The sequence below is a fragment of the Micromesistius poutassou genome, assembly GCF_964030765.1.
Source record: "Micromesistius poutassou genome assembly, chromosome: 14".
NCBI lineage: Eukaryota > Metazoa > Chordata > Actinopteri > Gadiformes > Gadidae > Micromesistius > Micromesistius poutassou.
This window is the reverse complement of record NC_140284.1, coordinates 9,627,328-9,642,230: the sequence shown is the minus strand read 5'-3', so window position 1 is coordinate 9,642,230 and position 14,903 is coordinate 9,627,328. Positions and strand designations below refer to the sequence as shown.

The following is a 14,903-nucleotide window of genomic DNA, read 5'->3' as shown; positions in this document are numbered from 1 at the left end:
AGTGTTTAGTTGTTCTGCCTGCGTTTTGCTGGTTTGCTGGGCATTTCCTTTTGTCTGTCCCCCTTTCCGTTTAAAAGGGGGACAGGTTGGGTCAGGAGAGGAGCACTGAAGCGTGGATTCAGATCATTGAGGTCAACAGCCAGGAGGCAGACGTCGTCCACGCCGGCTGTTCACATTTAACATTCCAATGTTTGATGCCTGACTAAACGTTCAGCTCAGTCGTCCAATCAGTCATTCCCTTCCCGCCTGACAAGCCAGCCTGTTTATTTCCTTTTGTCGTAAGGCAATCCGTAAAGCTAATAGAGATTCTAACGTCTTACAGCAGACTCCCTCTTCATTAAGGCGTTTAACCACAGACTGAGTCTGTTGTGCATGTTCCACACAGAGGACAGCGAGGTTGAGTAATGTATGTAAGTATCGATGTATTGATCAGCCGACCAGCGGTATCGGAACAGCCCCGGGCGGGGGGTAATCCATCACCACGACACGGGAACACACCGCATCCGTCTCGACGCACACCACAAAGACATCGCTGAGCCATGATGGTGCTTTGAGGCCGTCTGGGGTTGTGCAGGGCAGGACACGGGCCCGGTCTCCGTGGCCCATCTGCGCCGGGCTACTAAAGGGAGCGACAGCAGTTGGAGCTGGTGGAGGAGAATGACCCCATTAGTGGACTGATCTGGACCACTTGGTTGTGACGTTACACAAGCTGTCGTCTCCGCTCGCTCACGGCCCTAGAAAATGTGTTGTCGCGTTGTTGCACTCGGCCGCTGCAGAAAAGTTATGTCAAGTTACTGCATAGCACTAAGAAAACAAATAGGAAGATCTAGTTTGTCTTGTTGTTATTTTCAGGTGTTATTGTGCCTGAATGTAGTGTGAATTCACAAGGCTGTTTGGATGCCAAATACCCTGTGAATACAGTCTTAGCATCGGTGGCACCAGTGGGAATCGAACCCTTACACACTGTGTGTGAAGAACTAACAGAACAAACAGTTCTCTGCTCAACCAATCGGGATTTACTTGGAATAACCTCTGCAGAGAAGAACAACGCATTGGTCACCTCTGGGAGGACGTTCACAGTCCGCAAAAGCGCCGGGTACAGATCTCTGCGTAGCAGTCTTCATCTACATTTAGGGCATTTAGCAGACGCTTCTATCCAAAGCGACTTACAATAAGTACATTTGTCAGAAGAAAGAGAAACAATGTATCGCTCTCGATACAGCTTGTTAATGCCCAAAGCACAAACAATCGCTAGGTTAACCCATTCCCCGTATACAACAAAGGTAGCTAGGATAAGACGCTACACAATGCTAAGTGCTATTTTTAAGTGCAACAACATACCATAAGTGTGTACATTTGTGCTTGATTCAGAAGTGTAACTTGGCCTCTACAGAGTTAAAGCCACCCTCTCCCAGTGGATCCATTCAGGAACCACGACAAACACACGGAGGGAGTCCTTCTCTCGAAGACGCGTGTGTGTCGACCGCACAGCCTCAAACACGTGGCCACACACGCAGCTAGCCTCACACACTGGCTGCTTTACAACCCGTTAGCCAATGTCTACGAAACGACAAGTCGTCCCCCCTCCCCCGCGGGACGTCCCAGCGTGACCTCATCGCTCCCGGTGTGCGGAGGTGGTCCTTTGATTTGCCGACTGGGCACAAGCAGGAACCGTTGAGTCAGGCGAACACCCGAAGCTAATGGAGGGGAAGCGCTGGGGTCAGCAAGGGGGGGGGGGGTTTGTAAACGGAGGGGTGGGTTTTCTTCAAAAACTACGTGGATCCGTTGACGGACTAATGACGGGCTCCGGCACCACTGTTGTCTCTGCGTGTCACGGTGACCACCGCCGACGCCAGGCGTGAAAGCGTTTTTTGTTTTTTTCCGCACGCCACTCCAAAAACGAGGTGGCCCTTCTCCAAGTGTGAGGCGTGAGGTGATGGGCTCTGACATGACGTTGTTGTGTGTCTCTCCCCCCCCCCCTGTCCCTAGGAGGCCGACAGCTGGGAGATCATAGAGGGCCTGAAGATAGGCCAGAGCAACGTGCAGAGACCAGACAAACACGAGGGCTTCATGCTGAAGAAGCGGAAATGGCCGCTGAAAGGCTGGCACAAGGTACGGGTCGGGGGCCCACGGAGAGTTTGTACTTATTGGAATTGATTTATTTTGTGGACGAGGGGCCGTTGGAATCTTAAGCAGTGCTTCGTCTGTCAATAGAGAAAAAGGCGTTTCCTCGCCGTCTTTCTCACTCTGTCCCTCTGTCTCGTCTCTTTCTCTCTCTTTGTTTCTCTCGCTGTCTGTCTCTCTCTGTCTCTCTCTCTTCGTCTCTGTCTCTCTCTCTCTCCCGGCCTCTGTCTCTGTCTCTGTCTCTCTCTGTCTCTCTGTCTATGTCACTCTCTCTCTCTCCCTCTCTGTATCGCTCTTCGTCTGTCTCTCTCTCTCTCTCTCTCTCTCTCTCTCTCGCTCTCTCGCTCTCTCGCTCTCTTGCTCTCTCGCTCTGTCTCTCTGTCTGCATTTCCTCAGGCCCGATTTTTCATCTCTGCCATCTCTCTCCATTTCAAGTCTTTTTGCAGTGCCTCTGCTTGCCTCTGACCTTGTAAAATGCAGGAGGCCTGAATGAGGAAAGTCGAGATGCAAACAAAACACACAAAAGTACAAGGACACAAATAAATCGATGCTTAAAATATATTCCACCATGGATGCATTTTATCCGCATTAATAGGGAGGTGAATTTAATGGTGTGTTAGGCACTGGAGATTGGGCTTTCCATTGATCAAAACAATTTATAATATGATCATTGTGATAGGTGTGTGTCTATTCAAGAGTTATTCAAGAATTATTATATTACACCACTTTTACGGTGAAACTCTGTTAAACATGTATTTTCAATTTGTTTCTTTACAGCGGTTCTTTGTTCTGGACAATGGGATGCTGAAGTACTCCAAGTCTCCCATCGATGTGAGTAGAAAACAGCAGCTACAGAGACCAGGGACTGTAGAAACCAGCAGCTACAGAGACCAGGGACTGTAGAAACCAGCAGCTACAGAGACCAGGGACTGTAGAAAACAGCAGCTACAGAGACCAGGGACTGTAGAAACCAGGGACTGTAGAAACCAGGGACTGTAGAACCAGGGACTAGTAACCAGGGACTAGTAACCAGGGAATAGTAACCAGGTGTGTAGAACCAGGGACTGTAGAAACCAGGAACAACAATAACCAGGGACTGTAGAAACCAGGGACTGTACATTATATAACGTGATACAGAAACAAAGTGCTGTAGCCTAACACAAATTACGGAACATGATCTCTCTCCCAGGAGATGTTGCTGTGGTTAAGTGTTACACCAACCAGCCTCATTGTTGTGTGATCCATATGATAACACCACAGCCAGTCCCAATGCCAACGCCGACCGGTTGATGTGAAAACAGAACCAGAGCGCTCTCAGTCCAGGTCCCCACACCGGGAGTCTCACCACCTACTTCCTGTGCTTCTCCTCAGATCCAGAGGGGTAAACTGCACGGCAGCATCGACGTGGGCCTGTCCGTCATGTCGGTGAAGAAGAGGGCGCGGCGCATCGACCTGGACACGGAGGAGCACATCTACCACCTGAAGGTGCGGGCCGCCGCGTCTGATTGGACGAGGTCCCATCTGCGCCACCGCAGAAAAACCCATCGGAACCGGATTAAGGCAGTCGTTCAGATTGAAATCGAATCAAACCGCGCTCATGTGAACATTTGAGTTGGGTAAAGCGGTTGGGTTTTCTCCCCGGGGAATTACACGGTTAAGGGTTAAGTTAAAAGAACTTGACCGTCGTTTAGTGTACTTTGTCGCGTGTACGCCGTGATCACGTCGCGGTCAGGGTGTTCACGGTGTGAACGCAGCAAAAGAGGCGGAGATTCATGTCTCATCCACCCGCGCAAAGGAGCCTTATCTGAGTATTCGTTAGTGGCCATGTAAACGAGGGAGAAAAAATACCCACAATATTATTATGATGGTATTTCTGGATGCGCTTTATTTTTTACAGATTCCCACTTGTCTACATTTCAACAACACTCCTAGCTTTCAGAATTGGAACTTGCTCGGAAAGAGTAAAAAAATAAATAATAGGTTTTTTTATTTATTTCTGAGTACCCCCTTTAACACTCCAAAGTACACCTGCACGAGGGTGCACGAGGGTGCACGAGGGTGCACGAGGGTGCACGAGGGTGCAGGTGCAAACCCAGGACGGCTCTCCTCTGTCCGCAGGTCAAATCCCAGGAGATCTTCGACGCCTGGGTGTCCAAGCTGCGCCACCACCGGCTCTACCGCCAGAACGAGATTGTGCGCTCTCCGCGTGACGCCACCATCCGGATGTTCCCCCCCCCACCTCCGGCGCCGGCCCCCGCAGCGGTGGAGTCACCGCAGCCCCCGCCCCCTGCGGTGCACGAAGTCAAGGTCGGTCGCGCCGCAGTGCATTCTGGGCCTTTCCCGAGAGCATCGGGAGGAGATGGTGTTGAGTTAAGAGGATATTAGTGCAGCAGTGATAGAAGTGGTATTAGGTTTTTATTGCATTGTTTCATTGGTGATTAGGTCTGATATGAAGAGATTATCACACAAATTATTCATTGGTGTGATAAAATTCCTTACCCAAATTATTAATTTGTGTGATAAAATCTATTTTGTGTTAATTTCAACAATTGTTCATTTATTCATTCACATTATTGTATCAATTACTTAAATATTATGTGATCACTAGTCAGTCGTACATTCTGTGATATACGGACAGTTTATATACAGACAGACAGATATAAGAATTGGACAGAATTGGACTGTTGTTGAATATTATATTTTCTTTTTACATTTGCTCTTTAGCTCAGGATAGGGTTATTATAGGGTTATGAATGGATTTGGTTAACACCTATTCGCAGACCTTTGCATCCAGCCGGTTCAACAGAAAGCTCTGTTTCTGTCATTTGACTTCAGAGAGGCACTCTGTAAGAAACGTATTAACACTATTGGTATCGTCATCATCTATCAATCAAGCACTCAATCAATTATATTAAGCCGGCGGCACGAGGCTCATTAAGAAGACTGACGTTGGATCGCATGTCATTAGATATGCCGTCAATCCTGTGATGCCCGTTGGAAATGGTAATTGTATCCAGCTCGCTATCGCCTGGACGTCAGGCTAAACGCTTTGTCTAGACGGCTGCTGCGCTCCAAACCTGGGATGAAATCCCAACATGTCTCGGTAGCATGGGATGGAGTGTGTGTGTGTGTAAGCGTGTGTGAGTGTGTAAGTGTGTTAGTGTGTGTGTTTGTGTGTGTGTGTGTGTGTGTGTGTGTGTGTGTGTGTGTGTGTGTGTGTGTGTGTGTGTGTGTGTGTGCGTGTTTGTGTGTGTGGATGTGCGTGCATATCATACCTGTGTGTGTATGTGTGTTAAGGTATATGTATGTGTGGGAGTGTAAGGGTGTGTGGCTGTGTGTGTGCATGTGCGTGAGTACGTGTGTGTGTGCATGCGTTTGTGTGTGCATGTGTGTGTGTGTGTGTGTGTGTGTGTGTGTGTGTGTGTGAGCATGTGTGTGCGTGCATGTGCGCGTGTACGTGCATGTGCGTGTGCGTGTGTGTGTGTGTGTGTGTGTGTGTGTGAGCGTTGCTGGTATGCCAGTCAGGCATCCAGGCAGCTCCAGAGAGGGGAGTCTTAGCTGTGCTCTCACCCCATCAGAGGTGATCAGACGCCTGCCTTGATGCCTGGATCTCTAACCCCTCTCCCCCCGAGAGCCAGGGGAGTGCCGCGGCGTGAGACCCACTGCCTCATTATCACAGACGGAGAGAAGATTATGCGGCAGGGTTCATCGGAATATGTCTCCGAGTTCATTCACTCCCGCTTGAGCAGGGCAGCCTGAGAGATAAGAGAAGATAAGAGAAGGGAAGGCACATTGTAGAGAATATATTAAAATAGTAATATTATATAGTCCAAATGTTTTTTTTTCATTTGCATTTCTATCTGTATCTGTCTGTCTTTCTGTCTGTCTGTCCCTGTGAGTGTAGCAATTCTCCCCACCTAATTAAAAATTAACTGGCTTCTGGGTGTGTCTGTTTCCCCCTCCTCCCTCTCCTCCTCCCTCTCCTCCTCCTCCCTCTCCTCTTCCTTCTCCTCCCTCATTTCTTCCTCTTCCTCCTCCCTCTCTCTCCTCTCTCTCCTCCCCTCCTCCTCCTCCTCCCTCTCCTCCCCTCCTCCTCCCTCTCCTCCTGCTCCTCCAGGCTAAGCCCAGTAACCTCCCGTGGCAGCCTGTGGCCCCCAGCAGCAGCAGCAGCAGCAGCCTCCCCGCCTCCTACAGCAACGGGCAGAGCAAGGTGGCCGCGTGGCTCCAGGAGTCTGAGGAGATGGACAAGTGTGCGGAGGGTAAGTGCCACCCCCCAACCCCCCCCCCCCCCCCCCATGGTGCTCCTCCTCCCCCTCCCCATCCTCCTCCTCCTCCCCCCCCCCCGCCCCCCCCTCTTCCTCCTCCTCCTCCTCTACCAACCACTTCCTCGACCGTCAAGTGGTGCATCCATCAGACTCATTTAAACGGCTTAAGTGCCTCGCCTCTCCCCCTTGCATCGCCCCACACACACTCACACTCCAGCAGAGGAGATGGGAATAAAACATGAGACATACACACGTGTGTGTTTGTGCGTGTGTGTGTGTGTGTGTGTGTGTGTGGTGTGCTTGTGTGTGAATGTGTGTGTGGGTCCATGCGATGATGGGTGTATGTGTGTGCTTGTGTGTTTGTGCGTGCGTGTGTGTCCACGCGAGGTTGCGTGTATACTGTATCTCGTGTGTCTATATGTGCATGTCTCGTGTGTGTGTGTATGTCTCATGTGTTTGTGTGTGTATGTGGGTGCATGTGTGCTCTGTGTGTGTGTGTGTGTGTGTGTGTGTGTGTGTGTGTGTGTGTGTTTGTGTGTTGTACTCCTGTGACCGTGTGTGGTTGTGTTCCAGAGCTCGCCCGCTGCCAGTCCAGCCTGATAGAGCTCAGTAAGTTACTGCAGAGTCTGGAGATCCTCCAGCGGACCCAGTCTGCGCCCAACTTCACTGATATGCAGGTACCGCACACACACACCGTACATACACACTCACGCGCGCATCTCCTTTAAGGCTCCTGGGGAGATGTGTTATAGCGGAACCCTTTTTAAGGGAGATTAATGTGTGTGGAACGCACTGTTGGATGTATCGATGCCGGTATAATCTAAAGTCTATTTAACCATTATTAAATGAAATCTGTTAAAACCAATCCATTCATCATTGAAACCCCTTCCGAATGCCATTTTCTCCTGCTTGATGTCTGGAAGAGTGCCTTCCCTATCGCTAACAACGAGACTAAAAAAAGGAGATCTCGTCCACTGCATCTCCTCATATCAAGCAGGGTCGATCCCCTGTTTTGGTTGAATGACATTGTCTCTGAGGCGACGTGCAGCTCACCGCCCTGAGGTCGTGTTTGGCTCCCCGCTGTGACCTTGGCTTGGCCTTCACCCCGGCTCTGTTTGTTTTGATTTGAATCTGTTGTGTTTTGTTTTGCACCCCTTACTAACTGCTTTTTTTCTATATTTTGATCCACGTTTTTGATTGGCTTAGACCAATTGCGTAGAGTTATCAAAGAAAGAGAAGCGGTTGAACCGAAGATGGAGAACAAAAAGTGTCGGCAAAGACTCTAAGTTCCAGCTCCAGGTACATGTTTCACTCTGTCGCCCCCTGATCTCCATCGATGTGTCAGTTAGGACGGGGAGATTCATAGATTTTAGATATTTACATTTGATTCATATTTGACGTATGGAGGACAGCGCAGTGGCTAGGGCTCCCAGACGAAAGGTTCCTGGTTCGATCCCCAGCGTCTGCGGTCCACCTGTAGGCGCCAATGAGCAAGAGGTCTTAGCTCCTTACTGCTCCTTCAGGAGATCTGAAGGCTCCAGAAGCTTCTGCTAACTGACAGAAATGTATAGATTGATTAGTCTTATTTAGAATTTAATTGTCAATTAACTTAATTTAATAAAATTAATTTATTTCAGGACAATGCGCATTAATAAACATGTACAGCAGTACACGTAAATGTGCCAGATTGTAGCCCGGGGGCTAATTTCCATCTGTAGTTCATTAGGCAGGTAAATGTTACAGTACAAATGACAAAAGATATACAATAGTAAAATTGGCTATATGAAAAACAACATTGTAAGAGTAGAAATAGTAATAATATGAAGATGAACTAGCCACAGACATGACAACTGGAAAGAAAAAGTATTGCTTTGTTATTACTGGAATGAAATATATTTCTCATGTAATTATTCTAATGTAAACATGCCATGGTCCTTATGAACATCCAAAGTGTCCCTAGATGCCATGTGCTGATGACTTGATACGTGTCACCAATAGACTTTCGACGTAAAAGTAAACATCTGTATTGACGGTAGATATTGTTGCTGTTTATCTGAGCCAATAGAAAGAGCAGCGAGATAATCTGTATTATTCCGACGTTAGAAACATTATCCCATCGCTTGCTGTTAGAGAGTGGGACTATTCACACGTTGACACATGAAACTGCTCCGACCCGACACTCCCGTTCACAGAGTGGATTCCTCTCGGCCTCGCGTGGGTGTCGGAAGTTTAAGCGCTCTGCGCACTAATAACCAATTACCATAACTTTCCGAATCGTGCGTCAGACATAATTTAAACTCTAAACTTTCCGGATCCACTTAAAGTTAAATAAGCACTTTAGGCACATTTTACATAATAACCCCCCCACCCCCACCCCCACCACAAAAAAAGCTTGTTTTATTTACAGCTAAGTTTTTTCTTTTCCCCATTCCTTTTCTGGCAGTACCCACCAAAATTGATTGCTGTGGCAGTGCATGAATAAGGATGAATTTGCTTTCTCTAATTTCCCTTGTTGTGCATCGCACTACAGAGCCTGCCTTTACTGCTGATTCAGTTGGCTGTGGTGCTTTTTCAGAATCCACCCATCCATATGGGCACAAAGCGTTACCCTTATTAAATACATATTATCATATGACACGCTGGAATCAAGCTGGAATCAGAGAAGAATGCAACAACAGTGAACTTTGTTTCAAGTGGTATTACATAACATTGGTGTTTCCAGAAGGCCCGGTGTGTGTTTGATGTATAATCTCACTGTGGGGTCAGATCACCCCTCACCACCTGGTATAACCACGCACTGCGGGGACATGAACCCAGCCGGGCCACCAGCCCACCGGTCTCCAGCGGCTCTCTGCTCTGTTCTCCCTGGTGTGTGACCACCGCCTCCCTCCCCCTCTCTCACCCTCCCCCCCTCCCCCCCAGGTACCTCTGTCCGCGGGCATACCCCCGGTCCGCCTCCACTCGTCCAACCCCAACCTGTGCGCTGAGCTGGTGGACTTCCAGGTGCCCCCGCCGCGCCACGCAGACTGCGCGGAGGGGGCCGGCGATTACATCAAGCTGCAGGAGGACTTCTGCACCATCGCTCAGAAGGGTAGGCAGCAGCCGGGGCCAACGTGCACTGCTGTAGGGGCTGCTGCTGCTGCCAATGATATTAATGATGTTAATGATGCTGATGCTAATGCTAATGCTAATGCTAATGCTTCTAATGCTGCTGCTGCTACTGCTGCTGCTGTAGGGGCCGCAGGGCCCAGTGGATGCTTAGTGTGGGTGGATTGCTGATTATTAACATAATCTACCAGGCTGGGGCCTGTGTGTGTCTGTGTGTGCATGTGTGTGTGTGTTTATGTGTCTGTTTTGTCTGTGATGGTGGGTGGGTGTTAATGAGTGTGCGTGTGTGTGTGTATATTTATATATATATGTGTGTGTGTGTGTGTGTGTGTGTGTGTGTGTGTGTTTGATGAATAAGTGTGTATGTGTGCATGGGATGTGTTGTGCATGTGCATGAGTGTGTGTGGTCGGTGTGTGTGTATGTGTGTGTATGGGGTGTGCGAGTGTGTGTTTGTGGTCAATGTGTGTGTATGCGTGTGTATGGGATGTGTGTGTGTGCGTGTATGGACGAGGTATGTGTCTGTGTGTGTATGGCGTGCGGCCGTGCGCTCCACACTCGCAGCGGTACGGCGGTAGTAAACGTGTGCTCTCCGTTCCCCTCTCCCCAGTCCACTGTCTGCTGAGGTCCGCCTTCAACACGGTGGGCATCGAGAAGGAGAAGATCAAGCAGATCCTGTCCGACCAGGAGCAGAGCAGCCAGGCAGCCCAGATCAACACCCTCAGGAAGTCCCTGTCCCAGGTGAACGCACACACAGCCTTCCAACGCCGCCGACCCCAAACTCTTTCAATGCTCCCGCGGTGTCTAAGCTAAAAACTAAACGCCGTGTATTCCCATTTCTGGGAATCCAGGTGTCATGTAAATGGTAAATGGACGGCTTTTACACAGCGCATTTCTAACCAGTGGCCACTCAAAGCGCTTTACAATACTGCCTGGCATTCACCCATTCATGCAGACGTTCGCACACCGACGGCGGTGTCAACCATGCAAGGAGACAGCCAGCTCGTCGGGAGCAGTCAGGGTGATGTGCCTTGCTCAGGGACACCTCGACACTCAGCTAGGAGGAGCTAGAGGATCAAACTAGAGCCACATGCCGCCCCTCACGTGATGGAGAGAGATTTATTTCACCTCAGATGTTTTTAAAGCCCTATCGAGATAAAAAAGATCTGCAAAGATTATCGTTCCCCAGTCGCTCCAGGTGAAATAAAGCCCTGAAGTTAGTGTTTGTTTTTAGAAGAGCCGGCGCCTCGCCAGCTTCCATCTCCTTGCCCAAGCGGGCATAAGCCCCCTGCATCGGTCGCTACGACGGCCACTGACGTCCTGGGTCCGTTACCTCTCCGCTACCATCATTGGCGTAGCGTAGTTTGCATTAGCTCCATAACCCCCGCCATTTCATGGAAATTCATGACTAGACTTAGCTCATGCGAATTCAGACAGTTGCGGTCGAGGTTTATGATCATGCTCTGTGAGTTTGCGCGAGGGGGCACCGTGCATAGCTACGCCGCTGCCCGTGATGCTCTTGCCAGCAGTCGCCCGTTGCAAATGACTCATCTGAACGGGGCTTTAAGCACGCCTCGCGTCTATTTTAAAAAACAGTCACGGCTGACCCCCTCGCAGTCACTGTCCCCTCCCGGAGAGACGGCCGTGCCCGTCAGCGCCCGGGCAGCGGAGTGAAGGAGCTTGGGTCGTACTAATTGGTGGGGGGGGGGGGGGGGGGGGGGGGGGAGGGGGAGTCTGATGAGCCATGTCATCAGGGTGTTAGCTTCCTGCTACTCAGGGCTCTCTCTGGAAGCCCCTGAACTCATTGGTCGGTTTCTCCCCGGAGTTGACAGCCATTTGTCGAGCTGTGTGGTCCACGTTTTCTTTCTTTTTGTCGCTAATTAGTTTTGAGTCTTTTATGTATAATTCGTTAAAGGTGTGATGGGTCAGGGGATTGGGTCAGGGGATTTTAAAGTCTCCTAATTAGCTGTATTTAGCTGTAGCTCCTACTCTGTTATTAACTTATTCTTATATTACTCTCGCACTCTCACAAGTCAAAAATATAAACTTCAACAAGAAAAAGCGATGGTTTCACTATCTGTTGTCCTCTGGCTTTAGTTCTTGTTTCATTCACCCGGTGAAAATGGAATCCCAAGAGTTAAGAGGAGATGATCATGAGGTCACGTCCTGAAAGCTTTGGTACCTCAGGAGGTCCAGCCCATGTCTTCCTTGAGCCTGGAGCATTTTACGTTTGCGATTCTAGTGTTTATTCCCATGTGTTGGAATAATAGAGGCAGTGGCCCTTCAAGTCGCAATGTGTAACATTTCAGCTTACTGGTAGTTTAAAACTGCCGGGACAAATCTGTAGTCAGTGCTGACGATGTTAGTTCCTGTCAGTTGCTCAGCCAGCTGAAGCTGAAGAGTTGAAGGAACTGATATTGATTTTTATGAATTGTGAAAATCTCCCTCAGTACTATTGGGAGGGGCTCAATCGCGACTTTAACGGTCATCCGTCTTACAACCGTTTGCGACGGCCATCTTGGATCTTGGAACCATCATGTCGCCGTCTCATCACTGCAGGCGCTGTCACAGAACGCAGAGCTCCGCACTCGCCTCAGCCGTATCCACTCCGAGTCGGTCCTGAGCGAACAGGTGGTCAGCGTAAACATCATCTCCACGCCAGACGAGGTACGACCCGGCGGCATAGAGACTAGCATGGAGCTCCTCTGACTGCCTTCAGGTTCACGGTAGAGACTAGCATGGTGGTTCGCGGTAGAGGCTAGCATGTAGCTCCTTTAGCGGCCTTTAGATGGTTCACGGTAGAGACTAGCACGTAGTTCCTCTAACTAAGTCAACGGCAAGAAATGGTATTTAATTCCAGTAAGAACAAAGCAAATAATATAATAATAAAAGCAATGATACTTAAAAAACGTACAAATACACAAAACAATGGCGACTCTCAAACCGACCTTTGTGCAAACCGATGTGGTGACGTCCCAGACGCTGCGTCCATCTTGTTGCTCGGTCTCGGGGGTGCGGCGCCGCGGTCTGACCGATCACCAAGAGGAAACCCGCTGGCTCATTACCCCTCAGTTCCCGCTCCGCTCGTCCGTCTCACGGGCCCGCTCTTTACTGTATTCGTCGATAGCGATATTGATTCCCAACCTTTTAACAGAGAAATGGTTTGCTTCCCGAACACATTGGCGGATGACCTTAACGGTTCACGTGCCAAGGCCCTAACAGAAAAAGAAAAGAACAAAGAATAACAATGGCGACCTGACTGATCGGTGAATATGGCTGGCTGCCCACGAGAGAGAGAAGCACCCGGGGCAAAGTCACCCTGATGCGCTCACGTTGCAGTCCCCTGTTTCACCCCCCGTTGTTTTTGTGTAACTCAAGACTCTAAGTAAAACTGGTGTGTCTGCGTTTGTGTGTGTGTGTGTGTGTGTGTGTGTGTGTATCTGTGTGTGTGTGTGTGTGTGTGTCTGTATGTGTGTATGTATCTGTGTGTGTGTGTGTGTGTGTGTCTGTATGTGTGTGTGTGTGTGTGTGTGTCTGTATGTGTGTATGTATCTGTGTGTGTGTGTGTGTGTGTGTATCTGTGTGTGTGTGTGTGTGTGTGTCTGTATGTGTGTATGTGTCTGTGTGTGTGTGTGTGTGTGTGTCTGTATGTGTGTGTGTGTGTGTGTGTGTCTGTATGTGTGTATGTATCTGTGTGTGTGTGTGTGTGTGTGTGTGTGTGTGTATGTATCTGTGTGTGTGTGTGTGTGTGTGTGTCTGTATGTGTGTCTGTATGTGTGTATGTATCTGTGTGTGTGTGTGTGTCTGTATGTGTCTGTATGTGTGTGTGTGTGTGTGTGTGTGTCTGTATGTGTGTCTGTATGTGTGTATGTATCTGTATGTGTGTGTGTGTGTGTGTGTGTGTGTGTCTGTATGTGTGTGTGTGTGTGTGTGTGTCTGTATGTGTGTCTGTATGTGTGTATGTATCTGTGTGTGTGTGTGTGTGTGTCTGTGTGTGTGTCCTCAGGGTGAACAGATGGGGATCCCTCTGACCCAACAGGCCTCCAACGAGAGCCGGCTCTCCATGTCTGAGTCGGTGTCCGAGTTCTTCGACGCCCAGGAGGTGCTCCTGTCCGCCAGCTCGTCAGAAAACGAGGTAACGCAACGCCGCTCCATCCATCAAGGTCAAAGGTCAACCCTAACTGTCCGTCCTACTGGTGGGGCCTGCTGGCTCGGGTTAGGGTTAGGGTTAGGGTTAGTGTCGTGGTTACAGTGATTCACTCAAGGTCCTGGGTTTGAACCCCGACCGTCCACAGCCTTGCCCGTAGGCGTGCATCCGGCGATACTTAAGCCCCAGTCCGGTCTTTCACGGCCTGTTTCTGTATTCACCGTAAGCCTCTCTTAGACATGAGCACTTTGGATATGAGCGTGTGCTAAACTGAAGACACAGAAAAAGAATCATGTAAACGTCTAAACAGTTGTGGCACTAGGACCGGGGGGGGGGAGGAAACGCACAGGAAGGAGTGTGCGTGGGTGGGGGGTGGTGGGGGGGGTGGGGGCCCTGCTGCTGGGGAGGCAGATAACGCGCCGCGGAGGACTGTACGGCGCGAGTCCCGCTGTTAGTCAGCGTTTCACCAGTGCAGTGTGAGAGGCAGAGATAACGTCCGGCGGAAGCCCAGACAAAGCCGGAGTGGGGGGGGGGGTGGTGGGGGCTCCACGGCTCACACACACACACCAGGGCTCTGAAAGGCCCCGACACTCGCGGTCGGGGCCCCTCTGTTAGTTCAAGTTTCCCAGTGATAAGCGGTTCGCTTGGTGAGCGTCGGTTCAGTACGCGACTTGCGAGAACGATTCCCCCCCCCCTCTCTACCCCCCCGCCCGAGGGACAGACATCTTCCTTTTTTGGTTCATTCCAACTCCTGTGAATGAACAGCCGATGATGATAGGACCGATAGCCTAGCCGCCCAGCGACCGCAGAGCCCTGCTCAGCGCACACGTGTGCTAGCAGCTCTGCGGATGGCGATTAGTCACCATTCGTCTGCTTCCATTTCGTCCGCCTGCTGCTTGGCTTAGCTTAGCGTTCGTAGCCCACAGCTGTAATGAGGGCACGTGGCAGACGGCGAACTGCCGCTAACGGAAGCACGGTTCCTGGTTTCTCCTTGGCAACGTCGGCGGCCTCGTTGCCGTCGCTGAGGAAACAGGCGCTGAAATGCTGCAGTGTCTGGTCCTGTGAACACTGCAGTAGGACACGCAGCCCGCGCCTGCTGCAGTTTGCTAGCCACCGGCTAAAAGCATTGTGTGTGTGTGTGTGTGTGTGTGTGTGTGTGTGTGTGTAGTATGTGTCCGTACGTACGTACGTAAGTGTGTGTGTGTGTGTGTGTGTGTCCCTATGTGTGTGTATGTTTTGTCCGATGACTGTACGAGTCCTT

General features: G+C 50.1%; 1 protein-coding gene across 3 annotated transcripts in view; it reads left to right on the top strand.

The window, feature by feature from the left end:
* Positions 1-14,903, top strand: part of osbpl6 (oxysterol binding protein-like 6) — a 37,793-nt gene that overhangs the window by 13,194 nt on the left and 9,696 nt on the right. The window contains exons 3-13 of one of the 3 annotated variants that reach the window (XM_084478968.1): positions 1,990-2,112; positions 2,902-2,955; positions 3,496-3,609; positions 4,243-4,431; positions 6,242-6,383; positions 6,963-7,066; positions 7,596-7,688; positions 9,312-9,480; positions 10,106-10,236; positions 12,055-12,162; positions 13,502-13,630. In XM_084478968.1, the coding sequence (XP_084335094.1) occupies positions 1,990-2,112; positions 2,902-2,955; positions 3,496-3,609; positions 4,243-4,431; positions 6,242-6,383; positions 6,963-7,066; positions 7,596-7,688; positions 9,312-9,480; positions 10,106-10,236; positions 12,055-12,162; positions 13,502-13,630 (1,356 nt within the window). The remainder of the gene's footprint in view (positions 1-1,989; positions 2,113-2,901; positions 2,956-3,495; positions 3,610-4,242; positions 4,432-6,241; positions 6,384-6,962; positions 7,067-7,595; positions 7,689-9,311; positions 9,481-10,105; positions 10,237-12,054; positions 12,163-13,501; positions 13,631-14,903) is intronic. The other 2 variants (XM_084478969.1, XM_084478970.1) reach the window with 2 other exon arrangements.